Source organism: Erithacus rubecula (genome assembly GCF_903797595.1).
Source record: "Erithacus rubecula genome assembly, chromosome: 28".
Lineage (NCBI taxonomy): Eukaryota > Metazoa > Chordata > Aves > Passeriformes > Muscicapidae > Erithacus > Erithacus rubecula.
This window is the reverse complement of record NC_136680.1, coordinates 3,490,031-3,515,056: the sequence shown is the minus strand read 5'-3', so window position 1 is coordinate 3,515,056 and position 25,026 is coordinate 3,490,031. Positions and strand designations below refer to the sequence as shown.

Here is a 25,026-nt window from a genome sequence, read left to right as displayed (position 1 = left end):
CCAGATGTATTGTTTGAAGAAACCCTCCAAATGTTGCAAAAAAAAATCCTCCAAACCCAAAACCATTTTTCTGGTTTCTGTTGACAAAATCATTGCCAGGAGCTGAGAATTTCAAAGCAACTCCAGAGAGTTGTGGCACCACCAGATTTTTCTCTGCAGAAACATCTCCCACGTCCCCCAGGGGATTTTTGCTGTTCAAATCCTGTGGTCCTGCTCTGCTCCCCCTCCTAACTGGAGGCAGGGCTGAGCCCCCTCAGAGCTGCTCCTTTTCAAGGTCAGGTCTCCTTTTTCCAGCTGAGATGCTGAATCTGAATCTCATCTTCAAACCCTCAGCTCATCCAGGAGCCACCAGGGGCTTTCCTCCCTCTGCACTTCTACACCCTCTTGCCCAAAACCAAAATCACTGCTCTGCTACCACCTTGAGTCCAGCTCAGCTGGGATTTTTAATTTTTTACCTCTGTTTTAACTGAGTTAAGGCATTATTTGTGCGTTGGGAGGGAGTTGGAAGTGCCACGACAGCATTTTCAAGGCAGAGCTGGGCTCAGAGCTCACCCACCCCAGCTGCCCAGAAGAATAGAGCCTGTCTGCAGCTCCTCAGCCCATCCTGCCAATTCCTGCAGGCTTTTCATAACATTTCATCCTAAATGAAGTAAAACCCATCCTGTAGGAAAATGCTCTGCAAGCTGCTGCCATAGGAGAAAAGGATATTCAACATTCAGCAAGCTGGGAAAGGTGATTTGGGTTTGGGCTGGTCCAAAACTGAGCTGGGTTCCCTCTCCTGTGCTCTCAGAGGGGTTTGGAGTTGAGATGGGATTGGGATGGATTTGCTGGCAATGGCTCAGGATTTTGGAAGGACTCACTCCTGGGAAATGCTGGCCTGAGGGGCTGGAATGCTCTCAGGTCCCTCCTGTCAGGGCTGAGCCATTGTTTGGGGCTGGCAGCAGCTTTTGGGATCAAACCACTGTGACATCTGCAGTGTCACCCCGGGGCTGGGCTGTGCCAGCACTTTACTCCTTGGTTACTCACTGGAGGATGATTCCCTTCCCTGGACAGGGAATGGGGCAGCACAAGAGCCCCCCTGGCTGCCTGGCTGCAGCAAATTTGGGAGCAGAGGGGTTTTCACTGGGTGATTGCTACCCACAGAGCCCCCTTTGCCATTCCCCAGCAGAGGGGATGGTGTGGATTTGGGGAGACAGCAATGAAGCACAAACAATGTGAGGGTGGGGAGCCCTGGCACAGGGTGCCCAGAGCAGCTGTGGCTGCCCCTGGATCCCTGGAGTGTCCCAGGCCAGGTTGGACATTGGGATTGGAGCAGCCTGGGACAGTGGGAGGTGTCCCTGCCATGGCAGGGGTGGCACTGGATGAACTTTAAGGTCCTTTCCAACCCAAACCATCCCATGATTCCATAATAACAACCTTTCCTACACACACCAGTGTCATTAGGACACGGCTGGGAACCAAGAAAGCAGCTTTGTTCTCACTCTGCCCAAGGACAAGAACTTGAAGCAATGATTAAACACCTGCTGAAGGTGTGCACCATGTCATGTTTCTCACAGAGGCATGCTTTCAAAGATCTGTTTCCTTCTTTGGCCACTGAATCTTTCCTGCTTTGTTTTGCTAGAGTGTGGATCTCAGTGGAACCTCCAAATATTTCTGCATGGGGCTGTGGAGCAGTAAAAGGACACAGTGATGTGACCCCTTTTGCATGCAGCAAGAAAGAGCAATTTATTGAAGAAAGCCATGGCCTTATATAAAAGAGATTGTGCAAAGCAAAGCAGAAAAGATTCAGTGGTCAAAGAAGGAAACACCTTTTTGAAAACTTGAATCTGTGAGAAACACCATGTGGTGCACACCTTCAGCAGGTGTTTAATCATTGCTTGTCCTTGGGCAGAGTGAGAACAAGGCTTGGGCAGCTGGAGAACAAAACTGCTTTTTTGGTTCCCAGCTGTATCCTAATGACACACCTGACAATTCCCAGATGCTCCAGGGAAATCATTCCCCACTGAAGGCTCCAACCCAAAATAACCAGAAGGGAAAATGAGGATTAAATCTGCCCTAAGTGACACTGTCCATTGGAAACTGCTCAAAGGGAACATTGACATCCTCCTTCCTTCCATCAGCTTGCTTGGGAAGAATGACCTGCACAAATTCCCATCACTTCATCCCCTCTCCAATTAACTCTGCCTATGAATCTGATTTTCCCTTACTTTGGTTTTCCTGAGCCTGAGGCTGTGTTGAGGCATCTTGCCCCATCTTGGTCCAGGGATAAAGGGACAGCTGAGGAAGGAGTGTGAGCTCCCATTTCCATCCTGCCCAGCTGGATTTCTCCATCCTCTCATGGGCTCTGATCCCTCAGGTTGGATGTGGGGGCAAATGTGACCCATTTCAGGGGAATGGCCTTTTGCTGTTCTACTGCCAGAGAAAAAAAGGTCAAAAATCCCTAAACCCTAAAGAAAGAATGAGAATTCTTCATCAGGGAAGCTACAATCAAATCCTTGATTTAGAAAAGAGAATTAAGAAAACCTAGAGGAGAGATTTTTTTTTTTTGGTTCGTTTCTAAAGTTAATATAACAGAGATAAACCAGGTGATTTGACAAGAAACCAGAATTAAACATGACCAACTAAAATTCAATACCCCCTTTAAAACTTGGTTCCTGTAGTTTATACTTGGAATAACCTCTGAAATATTCCCTGTGCTGAGGCTCCACTGCCTTTTCTCAATTCCCTGCCCTATCTGTGAGCAGATTTTTAATATTCCACCCCAGAAATTCCTCTGTTTGTTCCACTTTCAGCACCTGAGCCCGTGTCATTATTTCTGCTCTTGCTTAGCAGCTGCTCTGTCCTTCCCCACCTTTGCTGTGTCTTTGCAGCTCCTCCCAGTGTCAGTTCAGTTGTGATTTTTCTGACTGTGCCAGCACAGCTCTGGGGTGTTAAACAGGCTGCCCCAAATAGCAGCTCTCAGCCTTCTGTACAGTATTTTTTTCCTCTTTGCTGATTCCTTGCTGCTTCACATTTGGGAAAATTGGGTGCTGAATTTGGGGATCTGATGGCAGGATTTGATATCTGCCTTCCTGTGTCTGTTTTTAACCCAGTTTTGGTACATCAAACATTTTTTTTTCCGTTCTTTTTTCTCTTCTTTGTTAAAATAAATAAAAGAAAGCACATAAAAGAAAATAATTTTCTCTTTTCCACTGGTTGGAGGAGACGTTTTATCTTTTATTAATCATTGCAACCACTTTTTTCCAATCAGTTGTTGTTTTTATTTTAGTTGGTGAATATCTACCAGTTAAATTTTCAACTTAAAAAGCTGGAGCAAGATAGGAGACTTTGTGATTCTCTTATTTCTGTGATTCTTTTATTTCTATGATTCCCTTATTTCTTTGATTCCCTTATTTCTATGATTCCTTTATTTCTTTGATTCCCTTATTTCTATGATTGCCTTATTTATGTTATTCTCTTATTTCTATGATTGCCTTATTTCTGTGATTCCCTTATTTCTATGATTTCTTTATTTCTGTGATTCCTTTATTTTTGTGATTCCCTTATTTCTGATTCCCTTATTTCTATGATTCCTTTATTTCTTTGATTCCCTTATTTCTATGATTGCCTTATTTCTGTTATTCCCTTATTTCTATGATTCCATTATTTCTGTGATTCCCTTATTTCTATGATTTCTTTATTTCTGTGATTCCCTTATTTTTGTGATTCCCTTATATTTTTACCACAGACACCTTGAGTTCCTTCCTGAAGGTGCTTCTTCATAGCAAACAAAATCATCATTTTCTGTGACATTTGCTGCAGTAGAGCAAAATGTACTAAAACCTGCAAATTAATGAATATTTATTTCACATTGAGACATTACTGTGCAAAAATAAGGCCAATTCCCAAAGGGATTAACTGTGAATTTCTGGAATCACAGCTCTGGGAGGAAGAAGGGCAAAGGGATAAATCACAGAATTCCACACAGAATCACAAAATTAAGTTTGGAAAAGAACTTTAAGATCAAGTCCAACCATCAGCCCAACAGCACCGTGGTCATCACTAATGTGTGTCCCCAAATGTCACAGTCAGAGGTTTTTGGAGCATTTCCAGGGATGGTGACTCCACCACTGCCCCAGGCAGCCCCTTCCAATGCCTGACCACGCTTTCCATGAAGAAATTCCACCTGATATCCAATCTAAACCTCCCCTGGAGCAGCTTGAGGCTGTTCCCATCCCTTCTTCCCTGAGATAAGGAGATATCAACCCCCTGCTCTGATGCTTCCCACCTCAACAAGATTTTTTTTATTCTTTTTAGGTCAAGGGCTTTTAACTATTTGTCATTGCAGTGTATTTCCCAAAATTCACTGGCATGTGGCCAAATTCCTGCCCAGGATGCTGTGGCGCTGGATTTTGTACATCTGGGGAAGGAGCTGCTCCACCACCTCCTTGTTTCCATCCCACCAAAGGATGTGGGAAGTGCCACAGCCCTGCCAGGACCTTGCTCTACACCTACTCCCTGACCCCAGGAATAAATGACTTGGCTTGAACAGGAATTTTCCACCTGAGAACACTGAGGTGGCCCAACAAAGAGTTCTGGGGAAAGGTTTTTATTCCATCAGAGATTTAAAGGTTTTTATTCCATCAGAGATTTCGGTGGAAACAAAGCAAGGCTGGGCAGGTCCTTGGATGGGCCCCCAAATTCTGCCTACACAGCCCTGGCCCTCCTGGAGCTGTGGCCACAGCATTTCCCAGCTGATGGAGGAGCCAGGGCAGCAAAGAGAAGCAGTTCCTTGCAATGACTAATTTAATTAATCGATTTGATAGCAAAATGTGTTTGCTGAAGGAGTTTTTAAACCTGTTGACAGACAATTATTTTTCTGCTCAGTTTGAGGATCCCTTGACCTGCCTCAGAGCCAAAAGCCCAGGCTGGGGGTCAGAGGAGGGAGAGATGGAGATCACAGAGGGGAGAATTGGAGATCACAGAGGGGAGAATTGGAGGTCACAGAGGGGAGAATTGGAGGTCATGGGGAGAGAGTTGAAGTTCACAGGGGGGAGAATCCAGAAGTGGAGGAGAGAAGGAGAATGGGATCCAGGGGCACCTCAAAAGCCAAATTCCTGGATACCCCCAAATCCTCCAGGCTGTAAGAACAAGGCTCCAAAAGTGCCACCTCAGCAGAGCAGAGGCCTTGAGGTGGCCAGGGGGACACCAGGCACTGTCCCCTGGGCACAGCTCCTAGTGGCCAAAGCTGGTGGTGGCCACAAGGACCAGCTGCTGTGACCACTGTCACTGCCTCTGCTGGCTGGTGGCAGGTGGGGACAAGAACAGCCTCTCTTTGTGACATGGGTGTCACCAATGCTCTCTGCACCTCCTGGCTCTCTGCAGGACCTGCCAGCAGTGTCCCAGTGTCCCCACCCCACAGGCTGCTCCTGTCCCCACATGGGGATCTCTGGAAGAGATGAGTGAGGATGGATTTCCTACTCTCCAACAGCATCATCAAGCTGGAATAGTCCCATAAAGATCAGTACCAGCACCTCTCTCCTCTTCCAGGGCTTCTGTTGCTGATTAAAAAATCAAATTGTCCTGGTGCAGTGTGCAGCTGATAACCAGGCATGTCCTGGTGATAGGACAGGGGTCCTGGTGATAAGGGAGGTGTGCTGGTGGTGAGATAGTGGGGATGAGCCAGATCAGGCTGGGGGATCTGCTGAGATGTCACAGGGCTGATCAGATGAGCCCAGCACTGTCACACAGTGGAAAATTCCAGAGAGCCTGAAAGATTTGGGTAAAACAGGGGGAGATGGGTGAGTGCAGGGAAGGAGGAAAAGAGAGGATTTGGGGAAGTTTCTGGGAGAGGAGCAGCTGCCACAGAGCTCTGAGAGGATCTGAATTTGTGCTCTGCCTTTATCAGTGACTGCTCTAATCCAAGCAGAGCTGGAGATGTTCCCTCTGAGGGCTGAGTCCCTCTGGAATGGCAGAGTGGGGCTGATCAGGGCCTCAATTCCAAGGAATTTCCCCTCAGAAGTGACTGTCAGACCCTGCACATCCCAAAAACAGGAATCACAAAGATTCACCCTGTGACTTCAGGTCCTGCTTGTCTCACTCCTTTTTCCTTTTCCTGAGATTTTTCCAGTGCTCTTGAAACAGACAGGGAAAACCAGAATAACATTAAAAAACCAAGAAACTCCCCCAGAAAACCCAACAAAAGCCAAAAACAAAACGACCAACCCAAATCATCCCCAGCTCAGGCAGGATAAATCCTTTCCCTTGGTCCCCTGGCATAATCCCAAGGGATTTATGTCCTGTCTGTTGAGGTGTGGATACACACACTCAAAACAGCTAAAACAGAAATTTCTCTGGGAATTTTCTGGTGCTTTCCTTCTCTGTTTGGATAAAAAAAAAAATAGCAGTGTCCAGTTAACTGAAAATTATTGCAAGAAAACATTTCAAACCAGAAAATGGATTTGTTTTGAAAACAAAGTCTAAACAGAATGTGTTGGCAGTGGATATCAAGTAGAAAACACATTTAGCTTTCTCTTTTCCAGCTAAAGAGCTGCTTTCTCTGGGAGGAAAACATGACAGAGAGGAGAATTTTTTCCTTTCTCTGCTCAAAGTGGCTGAACAAACAGGAACAAGGCAGGTTCTCTTGGACACCTGCTTTCCTCTCTGCTGGGAGGGATTGAATATCCAGAGTTCAACATTCAGGACAAGTTATGGGGTTGAGAGAAAAAACACCACACGAAGAGTTGGTGTCTGTGGAGGCTCCTGTCTAAACCAGGAAATTTGGGGTTTGTTTTTCATCAAACCTGCTGGGACAGAGGGTAACTCAGATGTTGACAAGGTTAATTACCTGAGTGCTCCCCAGAATTTTGTTTTCAGCCCAAATCCCACCCTGACTCAGGCTGTGCCCTGGCCTGAGGCTGTTTTGGGGGAGCTGCTCTGTGGTTTTAACTACCAGGAGATGGTGAGAGATAAATTCTTGTGCTGCTGCATCTCAGGGGCTCCCACCTCCTGCTTCCTCTGCTCCTCAGCCCTCACAGCCTCTGTTCTCTGCAGCACAGCCCCACCAGGGCCATCCCTGCACTGGGGCAGGTGGGATCCACAGCACACCCAGCTGAGCCATTTTTGTGCAAGAAAAAATGAAAAAAACCCTTCCAGCTGTGCAGCAAAACCAGCTCAGAGATTGCCAAGTTGGGCAGCAGAAGCATCAAGGAGGGAAATCCTGCCTTGATAGAGGGAAATTATGTTTAATTTCTTGTCAGCCTGTTGGAAATGATAAAACTTTCAAAATAAGCTTTAGTTAGTTAATCATAACCAATATATTAATTACAGACAGTGTGGTGTTGTTCTTAAATTGCTTTTAGCACCTAGCAGAGCTCCTTTTGTGGGAACACAGCCTGGAAAAATGACTAAAACTGTAAAGTTTGTTGAGCTAACCTTGATATGCTGCAATGAACATTCCCTGCTTTGTTTGCTAAAAATGGATAAAAAGGTGAGGAAGATTTGGATCGGGGGCTGTGTGGAGGCTGGGATTTTGTCAGCCCCATCCACACCCAGAGCTGAGAATAAAGCAATTTTCTAACACTAAAAACAGTGTTGGAGGCTTCTCTTCACCTGATGGGTTTTGCCAGCATTTCTCAAAGTTCAATGATCGGAGCCATGGGATGTTCAGAGCATGGAATAGTTTATTTATAGGGTTTTTAAGTTTTTTAAGCTTGAAAAACAACATTTCATCAGCACAGAGGGGCCAGGTGGGACCCAGGAGTTAAAGGGTTGGTCCTGGAATTGTTTGGGAGCCACCTTGGAGGGCTGGGTGACACCTGCTCTGTGCTGGCCAGGGGTCAGGGGGACAAACCAGCTCTGTCCCATCCCATCCCAGTTGCAAACCACCTGCTTCTTGCCCTGATCCAAGGGGATAAAGGCTCCGTGGCTCCCTGTGCTCTGTGCAAACCCCACCTGGGTGGGTTCCTGGGAAAGCATTGCTGGGAAATCTGGAAAAATCCAGCTTTTCTGGAGCCAGCACAGCCCATCCTCAGTGAGCCTGGGAGGCACAAAGCTCTGGGATCCTGGGACAGCTTTGGAATTGGGTGGGAAGGAGCTCTGACAGTTCTCCTGAGCTGGGTCAGGCTGCAGCTGCTGGTGTGGGGACACCAAACCCTCAGTTCCACAGCTGCTGAGGAGCAGTGGAGAGATGAAAGCAAAACTTGACAGAGAGCCTGTCCAGGTCCATTCAGGGCAGGTGGAGGAGCAGGGGAGCCTCAAGGATGAGCTGCTTTGTCCCCTGTGTCTGGCCCATTTTGGGGCTTGGCAGCAATGCTGTAGTAGTAGGAGCGGATGATGTTCTCCACAGCCACAAAGCCTGGACGTTCTTCCCATCTGCAGGGGCACAGAGGAACAGATAAATCATCAGAGAGGACAAAAGTGGCCTGAGGAGAGGACAAACAGAGCCTGGGGCTGAGCCAGGGCTCAGGAGCAGCTGAGGCTTTTCTGGGATGGAGAGGGTGGAAAACACTGAGCCTTGGGCATCTTCCAGGATTGGCACAGGCAGGGGGGGTCTGATAGAGACAAATTCATTTTGGGATGAGGAATCATCACAAACAAAGGCAGGAGACACCATTTGCCTTGTGCTGTCACCATAAAACAGTGAAGGTGTCCCTGCCCATGCAGGGGGTTGGACTGGATGGGCTGTAAGGTCCTTTCCAACCCGAATTTCCAACCCCATTTTGGGATTTGGTGACTTTGGATGGGCTGTAAGGTCCTTTCCAACCCGAATTTCCAACCCCATTTTGGGATTTGGTGACTCTGGATGGGCTGTAAGGTCCTTTCCAACATGAATTTCCAACCCCATTTTGGGAATTGGTGACTCTGGAGGAGCTGTAAGGTCCTTTCCAACCTGAATTTTTGGGATTTGGTGGCTCTGGAGGAGCTGGCAGTGTGTGAAATGCTCACCTGTATGTCCAGCACTGCTGCATCAGGGCGTACATCTCTGCTGGGCACTCCTGGGGACAGTCCATGCGCTTGCCCTGCTCTATGAAGCTGATCACCTCAGGGCCCTTCATTTTCTGGGGGAGCAAGCAGGGCAGGGGTTAATGTGCTCAGAGCTGGCAGCAGGTGACAGGGGACAGGTTAGAGCAGGGTCTGGGTGCAGCTTTGGTCCCACACCTTGCGGAGTCACTGCAGCCAGAGCTGGTGTCACACGCTGTGGCCAGGCCACCCCACAGATCCCACCCCACAGATCCCTTCCCACAGATCCCATCCACAGATCCCTTCCCACAGATCCCACCCCACAGACCCATCCTGCAGACCCCATCCCGCAGATTCCATCCCACAGATCCCACCCCACAGAACCCATCCCACAGATCCCACCCCACAGACCCATCCTGCAGACCCCATCCCGCAGATTCCATCCCACAGATCCCACCCCACAGAACCCACCCCACAGATCCCACCCCACAGATCCCATCCTACAGATCCCACTCCACAGATCCCATCCACAGACCCCATCCCACAGATCCCACCCCACAGACCCCATCCTACAGATCCCATCCACAGACCCCATCCCACAGATCCCATCCACAGATCCCACTCCACAGACTCCATCCTACAGATCCCATCCCACAGACCCCATCCTACAGATCCCATCCACAGATCCCATCCCACAGATCCCATCCTACAGATCCCATCCACAGATCCCATCCCACAGATCCCATCCCACAGATCCCATCCCACAGGCCCCATCCTGCAGACCCCATCCCACAGATCCCATCCTGCAGACCCCATCCCACAGACCCCATCCCATAGATCTCATCCCAGCCATCCTGCAGACCCCATCCCATCCCATCTATCCCATCCCACCCCATCCCACCCACCCTGCCCACCCTCCAGGTCCCACCCCACCCAAGCACAGGCCCAGCAGTGGATGAAAAATTATTTTCTTATTTCTCAAGTGAGCAAAAGGATCAAAGAGAAGAAGGATCAAAAAACCTCTGCTTGGATTCAAAGCCAAATTATTTCTGTTTGGTTTCTATTTCTTCTCTCTTCAAACAACCACAGAGCTGCAGGATCCACCCCAGTTTGTGCTTTTCCCAAAGTGGAATTGGGGCTGTCTCCAGGTGTCCAACTGTGGGAACACCCAGAGGGGAGCAGGAGCTGTGGTTTGAGTGTCCCTGCTGTGACAGTGACACCACTGGTGACAGAGACAGCTCTGCCTCACCTTGTAGGGTCCTGCTTCACCTTGCAGGGTCCTATCTCACCTTGTAGGGTCCTGCCTCACCTTGTAGGGTTTCTGTCTCACCTTGTAGGGTTTCTATCTCACCTTGCAGGGTTCCTGCCTCACCTTGCAGGGTTTCTGTCTCACCTTGTAGGGTTTCCATGTCACCTTGTAGGGTCCTGCCTCACCTTGTAGGGTTTCTATTTCACCTTGTAGGGTTTCTATTTCACCTTGTAGGGTCCTGCCTCACCTTGTAGGGTTCCTGCCTCACCTTGTAGGGTTTCTGCCCAAAACTGAAGGCCTCCCACATGGTCACACCGTAGCTCCACACGTCACTCTTGCTGGAGAACTTGTGGTAGTTGATGCACTCAGGGGCATACCACTTGAGGGGCCACTTCCCTGCTGTCCTGGCCTGCAGCAGAGCAAGGGGGGACATGTCCAGCCTGAGGCACCAAGTGCTGGGAGCTGCAACTCTGCTCAGAGCTGGTGTCAGATCTCACACTGCTGAAAATATCACCTGAAATGGCAACTCCAATGCCCAGTTCAGGCCCTGCAGTGCTGCTGTGCAGGTGCTGAATGCCCACAGTGCCACCCTCCTCCTGCCCCCAGGGCTTCTGGAGTTGTTTGGGTTGGAAGGACCTTAAATCCCATTTCATCACACCCCTGCCATGGCAGGGACACCCCCACTGTCCCAGGCTGCTCCAGCCCCAATGTCCAGCCTGGCCTGGGACACTGCCAGGGATCCAGGGGCAGCCACAGCTGCTCTGGGCACCCTGTGCCAGGGCTCCCCACCCTCCCAGGAACAATTCCTGCCCAATATCCCATCCATCCCTGCCCTCTGGCAGTGGCAGACATTCTCTGTGTGCTATCCCTCCATCCCTTGTCCCCAGTCCCTCTCCAGCTCCCCTGGAGCCCCTTTAGGCCCTGCCAGGGGCTCTGAGCTCTCCTGGAGCCTTCTCTTCTCCAGGTGAGCACCCCCAGAGGGGCTCCAGCCCTGTGACCAACTTAGTGGCCTTGTCAGGATTCATTCCTCATCTTTCTGGCGCCCCAGAGCTGGACACAGAATTCCAGGTGGGGTCTCTCCTTTAGTTCAGCACTGCTGAGATCAGCCTGGCTCACTCTTCATCACCTTCTCCTCTCTGCATCCCCCTGGCTGCCTCTGCATCCTCCTTGTTACCAGAGCTCTGCAAAACCCCTTTTCATGTCACAGCAGTGAGGCAGAGCCTGATGTTGTGCAGAGGGGTCCAGGAGCAGCCCAGATGCTCAGGTCTCAGGGGGTCTCATCCTCCCAGCCAGGAGGGCTCCTGCTCCAGAGCCTTTGCTGTGCTCACACCCACCTTGTAGTAGCTGTCATCAGCTCCCAGAGCCTTGGAGAGCCCAAAGTCACTGATCTTGGCATAGTGCTGATTGACCAGCAGGACATTCCTGGCTGCCAGGTCCCTGTGGACAAAATTCTTTTCCTCCAGGTATTTCATCCCCATGGACACCTGGTGCATCAGCTCCACGATGTTGCTGGTTGTGATCTCGTCCCTGGGGAAGGTGAAAGGAGAATTCAGCAATAAAGGAGCTGCTGTAGTCCTCTCTGACTTTTCCAGCTGCAAGGGAGAACGAGCAGGGAGATCTCTGCTCCAGAAGCATCAGCCCCTGGATCCTCACATCAAACATCCATTTCTGCTCTTTTCAGCTTTTCTGCACCTGCAAGGGTGGGGTTTTGTCCTGGGTTACAATGTAAAGATGTGCCCAAAGTCTGTATTCTGTCACCATCTGTTAAACCAGGTGGGGCAGTGATCCTTATCTCAGTGGGAGATATCCTCTGCTAATGGGCCATCTTTAAACCAGTTGGGCAATCATCTTTATCTTCCCACAGCCCATCCTCCCTCCAGGAGATATCTCCTGCTAATGGGCCATTGAGTCCCAGTGCATGGCTGATAAAATTACATCATCCCACTGGGAGATGCTCCAGCCAGGGGGAGGAGCCAAGCCTTTCCTACCCAGATAAAAACTGAGATTTGGAACACCAAAGCTGCCCTTACACACTGGTTTCCAGAGATCAAGACCTGCCAGGATCACTGCCAGAATTTCTACAGGATCTTCAAGAAGACCAATTCATCTGGGCTGCTACCACCACCCCAACTAGCAGGATGTAAGGTTGTATTCTGACTCTGTCACTGTTTTTTCTTTTGTACTATTGCATTAATTTTTTTTTTCTCTTTTTTACTATTAAATTGTACTTCTGCCTTGGACTCTCTCACTGCTTTTGCTTTCAAAACCATCACAGCTTTTGAAAACACAGAAAATCAGCCATGTTTTATGCAACACTCACTTCTTGGAAGCCAGGAACCTGTTGAGGGGCCCTCCAGAAGCCATCTCCATCACGAGCATCAGTGACTCTGCCTCGCACACCCCGATCATGCGCACGATGTAGGGGTTGTCCAGCTGGTGCATGATCTGAGCTTCCTTCATCATCTCATCCTTCACTGTCTTCTCATTGTTGCTCTTCAGCACCTTGATGGCCACATCAATCTGCTTCCTGCACAGAGGAACAGCTGTGGGATGGGCTGAGCACAGCTGGAATCAGGGGTGACAGCCAGGAATGGAAATCCCTTCTCATGGGATACTGCTTGACCTCTCAACAGCCTGTTCTGGTGTCCCAGGATGGAGAGAAAAGGTCACCTCACCCTTGTGGGTGCAGACCAGAAGCTGCCATTCCTGATCTGGAGACACCTCCCCTCCCACACTGAGATCTGGGTCATAATGCCATTTGTCCAGGAGGAAACTGAGGCACAAGCAGCCAAAACCAGGGCCAAGGGTGGCACAACTCCTCAGTATCACTGCTTTGGCCTGGCACAGACAGAGGTGGCCTCAGGCATGTGGGGTTGTCCCTCTGAGCCCAAAGTCCTTTTGGGAGTGGCAGCTGAGTGCCTGGGAATGTGCTGCAGGGCAATGAAAATCCATGGAATTACAGCAACATGTCATGGGATTGTTGAGGTTGGAAAAGACCTGCAAGATCCTCACATCCAACCTCTGACCAAACATCACCATCCCCACTAAACCCCAGCACAGCATCTCCTCATTTCCTGAACAATTCCAGGGCTGGTGCCTCACCCACCACATCCATCACCCCTGACCTTCCAGATCCTTTCTCATCCACTCCATTGTCCCTTTGGGGCCCATCTAGTGACCAACAGGACAGCTGGGGACACTTTGAGCCCAGCTGGGTCCCTCTCCTCCCCTTTCCCCAGCACCCTCACTCACTTCCTCATTTTGTAAACTCCCTTCTTGACGCAGCCAAAGTTTCCTGCCCCCAGCTCCACCTCATCAATCATCAGGTGGTCCCTCTTGAGGAACAACTTCTTGTCCTTCAGCTCCTCAGGGTCGCTGTAGGGGCTCTCGTAGACACTGGTGTCCATGGGCAGCAGTCGGGATTTTCCTGCCCCTTCCCAAGAGGAGCCCTGGGTTAGGAACCTGCTCTTCCCCATCCCGCTGTCCCTCATGGATTGGGAAGGGTTTCTCTGCTCTTGTGGCCAATTCAACTTCACCTCCAGTATTTCTCATCCCTGCTGGGCACCTCCCTTCATTTCATAACCCAGGGACCATCCCAGTGCTGGCTGCTGAAGGAGGTGGGATGGGAGAGGGGTCTGAGCATTCCCACTCCACAATCCTGGAGGGTCTGGGAATTCCCACCCCACAATCCTGGAGGGTCTGAGCATTCCCACCCCACAATCCTGGAGGGTCTGGGCATTCCCACCCCACAGTCCTGGAGGGATCTGAGCATTCCCACCCCACAGTCCTGGAGGGTCTGGGCATTCCCACTCCACACACCTTGAAGGGTCTGAGCATTCCCACCCCATAATCCTGGAGGGATCTGAGCATTCCCACCCCACAGTCCTGGAGGGTCTGGGAATTCCCACCCCACATATCTGCCCTGCCAGCCCTGTGCAGGGCTCTGCCCCACTGAAATTCAGCTGAATTCACTGAGTATTTAGTGGAAAATGGGGATAGGACAGGGCTTCATTTCCTGGGTAAGGCAATGAGTGGGGTAGGGCTTCATTTCCTGGGAGCCCAGTGTGGGTGCAGGACCCCAAAATGTCTGGGGTGCTCCTGGATGCTTTTGCTTCATAGCAGGGCTCCAGGGAACCCCCAGGCTCCTGGGACATCCCCAGTCCTGTCCCCTGAGAGGAGGAGAGGGCTCTGGAGCTGCTCACCTACAGGGTCTGGGGTGTATCCATCTGCATTGAGGGGACCCAGGTTTCTCTGGAAAAGAAATTAAGAGAAAGTGGATCAAGGAAAAATTGCTTCAGTTGGAAATGGAAGGGAAAGGGACAGGGAAGCTGCACCCCAACAGAGCCCCTGGTGATTCCTCTGCAAGGTCCTGAGGGGGGCTGAGACTGGAGTGGTCTGGAGCCACCAGTCCTGGCAGCAGCTCCCCCAGGACAGGGCACAGCAGGGATTTGGGGCCAGGGACCCTGATCACAGCACCAGGGGCTGTGCAGGGTGAGGGCTCTGTCCCCTCTGCTGCCCCATCCCAGCCAGGACTCAGTTTGCAGTGAGCCCAGACCCCCAACAATCCCCCCCTGAGCATCCCTGAGAGTGTCCAAACACTCCTGCAGCTCTGGCAGCCTTGGGACCATTCCCTGGGGAGCCTGGGCAGTGCCAGCACCCTGGAGGCCACTGTGGATGTGAAATCACCCTGAAGTGACGGGTGAGCCCCCAGGCCTCCCTCAGCCCCCCCTGGGACCCCCAAACCTGCTGGTTTCAGCACAGCTCAGCTCTCAGGGACTGAGCAGGGACATTCCTGGGGCAGAGGGAGCACAAAGCTCAGCAGGGCTCCCAAAACCCCAGCACAGCTCCCTGGCTGCTGCCTGGCCAGCAGGGCAGGGATGGGGGCTCCCCAAGGACAACCCCACACACTGCAAGGAGCTCAGGATGAATGGAAACCCTTCTCAGCTCTGCCAGGGGCTGTGCCCAGCTATCCCCCACCCCCAGCCACGCTGGAAAGGCAACAACATCCCAGCTGGGCTTAATAAAGCCCAGTGTATGAGCTTTTAGACAAAAGCAGGGTTGGATCAGCCAAGCTTGAAATACAGCAATTTTAAAACCACTGATGTCCCAATAAAACAGGGCCTTCCCAAAACTTACACTCACGGAGGGGTGGGTGGGTGGAACTGGTGCTGCAGAGGCTGTGAAGGAGGAGAGAGGATTTGTTAGCAGGAGTTTTTTTATCAGGAGTTTTTTTATCAGGAATTTGTCATCAGGAGTTTGTTATCAGGAGTTTGTCCCAAGCAGGGTCAGAGCATGGGTCCTTGAAGGACCCTGTGGCCTGATCACATCCCTTCCACCCCCCAAAAAGAAAGTTTCCACAGCTATAGCCTAAAAAGGTGTGGAAATGTGGCTGTTCCCAAATTTTCTCAGGGCACTGGAGCACCTGAAGTGACATTTGTGGCACGTGGACCCAAAGTGTCCCCTGGATTGGACTGCCTGGAGAGCCACCAGGGCCCAGCCTTGCAGGACATGGATTTTCCTGCTCCCTAAAAATCAGGTCACACTCCAAATCCATCTGTGGGGCACCAAACTCACCTCCACATCTGCTCTGCCTTTGGGCCACCTCAGGCCAGGCCTGGCCAGTGACACCAAGGGACACTGGCCCTGTCACTGCCCCCTCCCCAGCAGGGCTGGGCACAGGAGGGGAAATTTGGGCTCCAGTTGGTGGCAAAGCAAGGACAGGAGTGGCACTGAGAGGTGTCAGCTCACCTGGCATGTTGGGGTTGGGGCAGGCTTCCCTCAGGTAGAAAATCAGCCCATCTGGTTTGAGTTTTAAATATTCCACCAACTGGGAAAGGGATGGGAGGGAAAAGAGATTATTGTGAGGAGAAAATCATCTTTGGGGTTTTTTTCTTTTTTTTTTTTTTTTTTTTTTTTTTATTGTTATTATTATTGTTGAAGGCAGCTTTTGTGGCTTAGGGCAATGATTCCTCTCAGATTTATGGCAGACTCTTTTTCTTGTCCTCTATTTGTGCACTCAGGGATGTCCCAGGGTGTGATTGCATCCCTGGATATCTGCCAGAGGCTGGGAAGAACTTGGGAAATTCAATCAGGCCCAAAGAAAGACAAAATCTCCAGTCAGAGCAATGTTATTACTGTGCCAGCCAGGAAGGGTTTTATCCCTGAAGTGTGGGATAAATCCTGGGAAAAATCAGATCCTGCCCAGGGGAATTCCAGGGGCTGTTCTGTGGATCCAGGGAGCACAGAGGGGACATCACCCAGGCTGGGGACACCCAGGGATACCAGGCTTCCCCTCCCCCCTGCCTGGCTCCCATTTCAGCTCCAATCAGGAGCCTGGCACGGTTCTGTTACCATAAAAATGCCCCCAAAATCTTTGTTTTCAATAAAATTCAGCAAGTTTCCCAAGTGAAAAAAAGGGAATTTAGAAAACTCAGCACAGCCCTAGCCAGGAGGAAGCTCCAGCATCCACTCCCTGGATAATTTTAGTTAATTGTTTAACTCTTAAATGACTTGTTTTAATTAATTTATCCCAACTAATATATGTATTAATTATAAATAGTGTGTTATTCTTCAATTACTCTCAGCCAGCATGGAACAAGGTTGCCATGAGCTACTTTTGCAGGAGGACAGCTTGGGAAAATTGGTGGAATTTTAAGTTTTGATTAAATCTGATATAGTTCAATGAACAGAGCCTGGGAGAGGAAGATGGATTGAGTTTGGACATCTGGAATGTAGAATTTGTGAAGAAACCAGAAGAAAAAGAACAGACTAAAAAAGACTCAGTTTAGGCATTGAGGAGTCCTGCTGGAAAAAAAAAAAAAAACTAAATAGAATTTTAAAAATATCTAATTAGCCAAAAAGGAGAAATTAATAACCAACAGAGGATAGAATAGAAATTAATGAAAAAGTATTAGCACAGTCTGAGCTGGGAGGGACCCCTGAGATTAATGGGGATAATTAATAATTAAGTGATGGGGATCAAACCCACAACCATGTTATGATGTCATTTAAAACCAATGAACATTAATTTATTTTTCTGTATAAGTAAGTCTAAATGCATAAATATAAATAATATAAATATTATATTTATAAATAAAATGCAAATGTAAGTATAAATAAGTGATAAAGTTTTAGATCAGGATCTATGGAATTTTGTCAGCCACACACACAAACCCTGGCCAGAAATAAAACAATTCCTGACTGGCTGACACTGAAAAGATGATGTTAAGGGGGTTTATTTATCCTGGTGATTTTAAGGGATTTGGAAACACTTCAAAGCAAGGAAAAGGTGCCTCAATTTCTGAGCCTGGTACCTGCCAGAGTGTGTCAAACTTGGTGCCCTCAGGGATGGAATATTTCCCAGATTTATCATGGTCCACCCGGTAGTGATACACAGTCTTGCCATACATGAGGGACAGGGCATAGGCACGGTTCTCCTTCTTTTCTCTCAGCCTGGCAGGAAGGAAAATTAATAATTAATTGTTAAAGCAGCTCTTGGTTTTGCTCTGAGGATTGTCAGTGTCAGTGGGCACGTGGAGAGGTGTCTCTGCATCCCTGTATAAAATGCAGAAATTATATATATTCCAGCCCAAAATAAAATGAGAGAGGATGTCTGGAGTTATTTTAAAATTTAAATAACAGACTTAATCCAGTACCTGCTACCTCAGTAAAAAAAAAAAAACAACCCTCCATTAAGGCAAAAACCTCCAGAGAGGCCAAAACTCCACTCCAAAAATTAAGGCAGACCTGACCAAAAGCCTAAAGCTGGGTTCAGTGGAATTGTCACCTTCCCAACACCCTCTGCAGAGGCTGAGGAGGGACCCTTCACCTCCAGTTTTCTCCCCTCTCACAGAACCACAGAATATCAAAATCCTTTTGGTTTGAGCAGATTTAAATGTCACCCAGTTCCAGTTCCTCCCACTGTCCCCAGGTTATTTCAAATCCCAATGTCCAGCCTGGTTTGGGACACTCCAGGGATCCAGGGGCAGCCACAGCTGCTCTGGGCACCCTGTGCCAGGGCTCCCCGCCCTCCCAGGGAACAATTCCTGCCCAATATCCCATCTAACCCTACTCTTAATTTCAAACCATTCCCCCTTATCTTATTGTTCCAGCTCCTGATGAACTGTTCTCCAGATAATTCTTCCTTTCCCTAACTCATCCAGGAGAAAATGGAACTATATATTCCATATATAAATGGAATTATGTATTCCATATATAAATGGAATTATATATTGCATATATAAATGGATTTTTATAAAGGCTGTCTCACCAGGGCAGAGATGCAGAGTAAAACTTTCTCCTGTGTTTTCTGGGCTTTGGCACTGCCAGCCTGTCAGAGTGTCACATCTTCCCCCACTGAGCCCTGCACCCCTCATCATCCTGTGCACCAGCAACCAGACTTTATAGAGATATTGAAATAGGAGAAACAAATAAAACTCCAGATTGGCTTTTCACAGGGGGGGGGCACACATTGGACAAAAACAAATTTGGAGCTCAGGCAAATCTTTGAAATTTCTGTAACTATTCTGAGCACATTCAGGTGAAACCAGCAGGGCAGTGAAGGTGGGAGATGGTAAAAGCCCTGGGATGTTGCAGGATGTTACAGGGTGTTGCAAGGTTTTGCAGGGTGTTTCAGGGTGTTGCAGGGTGCTGCAGGATGCTGCAGGATGTTGCAGGGTGTTGCAGGGTGTTGCAGGATGTTGCAGGGTGTTGCAGGGTGTTGCAGGGTGTTGCAGGATGTTGCAGGGTGTTTCAGGGTGTTGCAGGGTGCTGCAGGATGTTGCAGGGTGTTTCAGGGTGCTGCAGGATGCTGCAGGATGTTGCAGGGTGCTGCAGGGTGTGTTTCAGGGTGCTGCAGGATGTTTCAGGGTGTTGCAGGGTGCTGCAGGGTGTTGCAGGGTGTTGCAGGGTGTGTTGCAGGGTGTTTCAGGGTGCTGCAGGGTGTGACAGGGTGCTGCAGGGTGTTGCAGGGTGTTGCAGGGTGTGTTTCAGGATGTTTCAGGATGTTGCAGGGTGTGTTTCAGGATATTTCAGGGTGTTGCAGGGTGTGTTGCAGGGTGTGTTGCAGGGTGTTTCAGGGTGCTGCAGGGTGTGACAGGGTGTTGCAGGGTGTTGCAGGGTGCTGCAGGGTATGACAGGGTGTTGCAGGGTGTGTTTCAGGGTGCTGCAGGATGTTTCAGGATGTTTCAGGGTGTTGCAGGGTATGACAGGGTGTTGCAGGGTGTTTCAGGGTGCTGCAGGGTATGACAGGGTGTTGCAGGGTGTTGCAGGGTGTGTTTCAGGGTGCTGCAGGATGTTTCAGGATGTTTCAGGGTGTTGCAGGGTATGACAGGGTGTTGCAGGGTGTTGCAGGGTGCTGCAGGGTATGACAGGGTGTTGCAGGGTGTTGCAGGGTTGATACTCACAGGAATTTGCCGTCGGGCTGTGCCCCCGAGTACAGCCGGCGCTCGGCCTCCTCGCGGCTGACGGGGCCGTGGTACCAGGGCATCCTCTCGTGGGCTGTGGTGGCCACCAGCTTCTCCACCTGGGGAGCCTGGCTGATGATGGCCTGTTCCAGGGCATCCCCCTGGGGGAGAGAGGGGCAGAGCTGCTGCCGTGGTGCTGCTCTGCTGATGGCTGAGCACAGCCCAGCTGGGTCCCCCCAGCCCTGGGAATGCCCAGCACCTCCAGATTTCAGCCTTTTGCACCATGCTGTCCCTCATTGTGGGAGCCCAGGGTGTACCCCTGGCCTCCTTGGGGGTCTCAAAACCCCCCTGGCAAGTGTCTCAAAGACCTCTGAGTGAGACCTCGGTGTCACAGGTGCTGAATTCTAACCCCTGGGGGAAGTTGTCAGCACAAAGAGAATGGAAACAAGCTGCCAAAATTAGTGATGTGTAAATTAGATTGTTAGAACGTAGACAAATAGGTTTTTTGGAATGTTTATGATTAGGGACACGTGGCCAAGATGGAGAATTTGGGGGGTGGACAGCTTTTCCTCCTTCTTCTCCATGTCATCCACGTTGGGTGACACGCTGGCACTCTTGGATTGGATGGGGTCAGGGCTGGACCATTTAATAAAATTGTATTGTATTGGGAAAATTTTGTAAACATGTAATACGTAATAGAAACTATATAAGATAAGCTCTGCCTTCACCAGGCAGATTCCACCATGGATGCCAGGCTGAGCAGACCCTGCTGGCCAGGCAAAAAGTCCCTGAGATAAGAAACAATAAACAATCCTTAGAAAAAGAGAAAACGGTCTCCAGCAATCTCTCTTCGACTGCCTCAGAGAAAACCAGGGTTTGAACCCCCTCATGTCCCTCTGGGGTGATCTCGGGGCAGAGGAGAAACCCCAAACTGGGACACCTCATGTTTAGGGCACATGGCACAGGGAACTTGGAATGTCCCATAATTAACTGAGACCCAACAGTGGCTGGATTCTGTTCTGCTGCAGAGCAGAATTCCTGGCTTATCTCAGCTGACCTAATCCCTTAGATCCAGCTGAAGTCCTTTGGCTTTGGTGAGGGAAGGCACCACATTTAATGCTGGGCTTGTGGGGTGTCATTCAGCCTTGATCCTGGCTGGTGGCAAGTTGAATTTGAGTTATTGGTGTGTCCTGGCAGCCCAAAAGGCCACCGTGTCCTGGGGCACCAGGCCAGGGAGGGATTGTCCCACCCTGCTCTGCACTGGGGCAGCCCCACCTCCAGTGCTGGGGCACCTCGGGCACCACAAGGTCAGAAGGAGCCAAAGCTGTTGGAGAGTGTCCAAAGGAGGGACAGGGAGCTGGGGAAGGGCTGAGGAGCAGCTGAGGGCACTGGGCTGGTTCAGCTGGAGCAGAGGAGACTGAGGGGAGACTCCTCGGGGGCTGCAGCTCCTGCCCAGGGGAGGCAGAGGGGCAGGGGCTGAGCTCTGCTCTGGGACAGGAACAGGAGCCCAGCAAGGGCTGGAGCTGTGTCAGGCCTTGGCATGGAGCTCAGGGAAAGGTTCTTCCCCCCGAGGGTTTGGGCACTGCCCAGGCTCCCCAGGGAATGGTCCCAAGGCTGCCAGAGCTGCAGGAGCGTTTGGACACTCTCAGGGATGCTCAGGGCGGGGGGGTTGTTGGGGGTCTGGGGGTCACTGATGATCCCTGAGGGTCCCTTCCAGCTCAGGATGTTCCATCATTCCATTATTTTCTTTAGAGCAGAACCTTTGTGGTGCCCCTGCCCTCCTGGCTGCTCACCACCCACCAGCCCCAGTGGCCGAGGTCGGTGCAGTTTGGCAATCACGGGGTGAGACCCTGAATTCCCTTCCGGGGCTGGTCCGGGGTTAAATCGCTTCTGTCCCTTTGCCAGGAGGTGGCGATGTCCTTTGTGTTATCTGCAGGTGGCCACTGGGGGAAACCCTACAGAATCCCCGGCTCTGGGGGAGAATTCTGCTACAAAATACCTCAGTTGAGCAGAGAACACCTCATTCAGCAATAGAAACCCTACAGAACACCTTGTTCACCCTACAAAGTACCTCATTCTGTCAAACACATTTGGTGCAAATAGGCCAAATTTAGAGAGCTTCTGTAGAAAGGCTCCATAAGGAGACTGCCTGAGCCATATTTCTCTAAGGACTTGTAAGAAAATATAGAATTCCAGAATGATTTAGGTTGGAAAAGACCTCCAAGGTTATGGGGTCCCAGTTCCCATCGAGTCCCTGTGCTCCATCCCCACCTTGTCCCCAGCCCAGAGCACTGAGTGCCACATCCAGGCCTTTGTTGGACACCTCCAGAGATGGGGACTCCAAACCTCCCCTTCCAACAAAACCACAAAATGATCCCTGCAAGTGTTTGAGAAGCCAAGCTGGCAGCAGGCAGAAATAAATCAAGTCCATGGCTGCCAATGGGGCCATTTCTGATTTATGTATATATTGTAGATATTCCAGTCTGCAATAAAATGCTGGAACCTGTTTGTGGCTATTTTAAAATTTAAATAACACACAGACATGATCCAGCACCCCCTGCCTTGGTCTCATGGGTAAAACCTTCACTGCCAAAAAAAGAAAACCTCTACAGAGGCAAAAATCCCACTCCACAGAGTGAAAGAGAACAGAAGTCTAAGTCTGGTTTCATTTCACCTTCAGCACAACAGTTTGGAACCACAGGCACCTCACATATGGAGATATATTCCCAGAAATCACAGAATCTTCTGAGCTGGAAGGGACCCACAAGGATCATCAAGTCCAATTATTAAGTAAACGTGCCCACATGGGGATGGAACCCCAAACCTTGGCATTATTAACACCATGCTCTGACCAACTGAGCCAATCCCAGGACTGGGATGGAGAATCTGCTGCCAGCAGCACGAGGGACACATCCATGGAATGGGGGTCATGTCTTTATGGCCCTCTGGAGCTCTGTGGTTGGGTTTTGGCATGGGTTTGTCAGTTTTGGGATGATTTTTTAGTTCTGGGATGGGTTTGTTTAGTTCTGGGATGGGTTTGTTGAGGTTTGGGATGGTTTGTTTAGTTCTGGGATGGGTTTGTTGGGGTTTGGGATGGGTTTGTTGAGGTTTGGGTTGGGTTTGTTGAGGTTTGGGTTGGGTTTGTTGAGGTTTGGATTGGGTTTGTTGAGGTTTGGGATAGTTCATTTAGTTCTGGGATGGGTTTGTTGGGGTTTGGGGTAGGTTGTTTAGTTCTGGGATGGGTTTGTTGGGGTTTGAGATGGGTTTGTTGGGGTTTAAGATGGGTTTGTTGGGGTTTCATAAGGGTTTGTTGGGGTTTGGGATAGTTTGTTTAGTTCTGGGATAGGTTTGTTGGGGTTTGGGATGGGTTTGTTGAGGTTTGGGATAGTTCATTTAGTTCTGGGATGGGTTGGTTGAGGTTTGGGATGGGTTTGTTGGGGTTTGGGATAGTTTGTTTAGTTCTGGGATGGATTTGTTGGGGTTTGAGATGGGTTTGCTGGGGTTTGGGATGGGTTTGTTGGGGTTTGGGATAGTTTGTTTAGTTCTGGGATGGGTTTGTTGGGGTTTGAGATGGGTTTGCTGGGGTTTGGGATGGGTTTGTTGGGGTTTGGGATAGTTTGTTTAGTTCTGGGATGGGTTTGTTGGGGTTTGGGATGGATTTGTTGGGGCTTGGGATAGTTCATTTAGTTCTGGGATGAGTTTGTTGGCTTTTGAGGTAGGTTGTTGTCTTTTGGGATCAGAGCTCCTGTCTAAGGCAGAGAACACCCCATGGGCTGCAGAGAAGGACACTTGGCGGGGAAACCCTTCAAAATGAACTCCAGCTGCTCCAAGCACATCTCTAAAACCTTGGGAAGATGCTTAGACCAACACACGAACAAAAAACCCAGAAAGCACAGCACTCACACCCTCCAAGGACAACAACCTCACTCTACTCTTCCACCAGCCACACACAACACCCCACCATCCCTGGCTAACCCCAGTACCTCCAGCTTCCACGTCTGCCTCACGTACTCCCGCACCATGTTGTCCCTCATGCTGTCGAAGACGCCGGGCTGGGGCTCCACGCCGCTGGGGCGGTTGCAGGGCTTGCGCAGGGGGCAGCAGAGCCCGTCAGCGTCCTTGGAGTAGAACTCGCAGAGCTCCTCGGGGCCGCAGTGCGCCTTGCCCCCCAGGATGGCGTAGGTGCCGTTGAGCTGCCGCTCGATGGGGTAGTGGTAGAACTGCAAGTCGCACACCATGGACAGCACGTATCCGCCCAGGCTGCGCAGGCACTGCCGCAGCAGGAACAGCCCGTCCGCCATCCCCCCCAGCTTCAGGTGCTCCTCGGCCTCCGAGCGAGCGATGCTGCCGTAGTAGAAGGGCAGGTGGGCGGCGGCGTCCGGCATCTCGGCGCCTTCCCGCTCGGCTCACGGGCTGCTGGGCACGGCCTGGAAAGGGGGGATTGGTCACTGGAGCGGCAGGGTGGGAAATGGTGTGGTTGGGTTCTTTGCTGGGTGGTTGTGGGGTCGTTTCAAACTCGTAGTGTTATATATCACTTGATTCTGCCCTTACTGGAGATGGAAGGGTAAATAAAGATCCACCTGATCTTGATTTAAAGATCCCAAGTAAGGGAGAATCCACTCAGTCTTGATTTATAGATGCCGAGGAACAGAGACACCACATGATCCAGATTTAATGACACCAAGAAAGAGAGAATCCACTCAATCTTGATTTATGGATGCCAAGGAATAGCAAAACCACCTGATTCAGATTTAAAGACCTGATCCAAAATTAAAGACCCAATCCAGAATTAAAGACCCCAAGCAAGACAGAATCCACTTGATTTATAGATGCCAAGGAATAGAGACACCACATGATCCAGATTTAATGACACCAAGAAAGAGAGAATCCACTCAATCTTGATTTATGGATGCCAAGGAATAGAGAAACCACCTGATCCAGATTTAATGACCCCAAGAAAGAGAGAATCCACTCAATCTTGAGTTATGGATGCCAAGCAATAGAGAAACCACCTGATCCAAATTTAAAGATACCAAGAAATAGAGAATCCACTCAATCTTGATTTATAGATGCCAAGGAATAGCGAAACCACCTGATCCATATTTAAAGACCTGATCCAAAAACCCAATCCAGAATTAAAGACCCCAAGCAAGACAGAATCCACTTGATTTATAGATGCCAAGGAATAGAGAAACCACCTGATCCAGATTTAAATATATCAAGAAAGAGAGAATCCACTCAGTCTTGATTTATAGATGCCAAGGAATAGAGAAACTACCTGATCCAGATTTAAAGATACCAAGAAAGAGAGAATCCACCCAGTCTTGATTTATGGATGCCAAAGAAACCACCTGATCCAGATTTAAAGACCCCAAGCAAGAGAGAATGCCCCAAATCCTACAGTGAGTTCCTCCTATGCTTGATTACTTTCAC

General features: G+C 49.9%; 1 protein-coding gene across 1 annotated transcript; it reads right to left on the bottom strand.

The window, feature by feature from the left end:
• Positions 1-7,648: 7,648 nt before the first annotated feature.
• ZAP70 (zeta chain of T cell receptor associated protein kinase 70) lies at positions 7,649-24,020 on the bottom strand. The gene is made up of 12 exons (XM_079328566.1): positions 23,577-24,020; positions 19,594-19,754; positions 17,503-17,641; positions 15,938-16,016; positions 15,326-15,366; positions 14,392-14,440; positions 13,442-13,622; positions 12,510-12,716; positions 11,524-11,716; positions 10,458-10,598; positions 8,926-9,038; positions 7,649-8,352 (listed from the first exon to the last, which is right to left on the bottom strand). The coding sequence occupies exons 1-12, from the start codon at positions 23,976-23,978 to the stop codon at positions 8,235-8,237; spliced, it is 1,824 nt and encodes a 607-aa protein (XP_079184692.1). The 5' UTR covers positions 23,979-24,020; the 3' UTR covers positions 7,649-8,234.
• Positions 24,021-25,026: the final 1,006 nt, after the last annotated feature.

Bases quoted from the DNA above. Each gene is read 5' to 3' on its own strand.
- ZAP70 (XM_079328566.1), bottom strand. From the start codon at position 23,978: ATGCCGGACGCCGCCGCCCACCTGCCCTTCTACTACGGCAGCATCGCT. The intron at 12,717-13,441 runs GTGAGTGAGGGT...TCCTCTGTGCAG, and splicing joins GGAGTTTACAAAATGAGGAA to GAAGCAGATTGATGTGGCCA. The intron at 10,599-11,523 runs GTGGGTGTGAGC...GCTCTGCTGCAG, and splicing joins CTGATGACAGCTACTACAAG to GCCAGGACAGCAGGGAAGTG.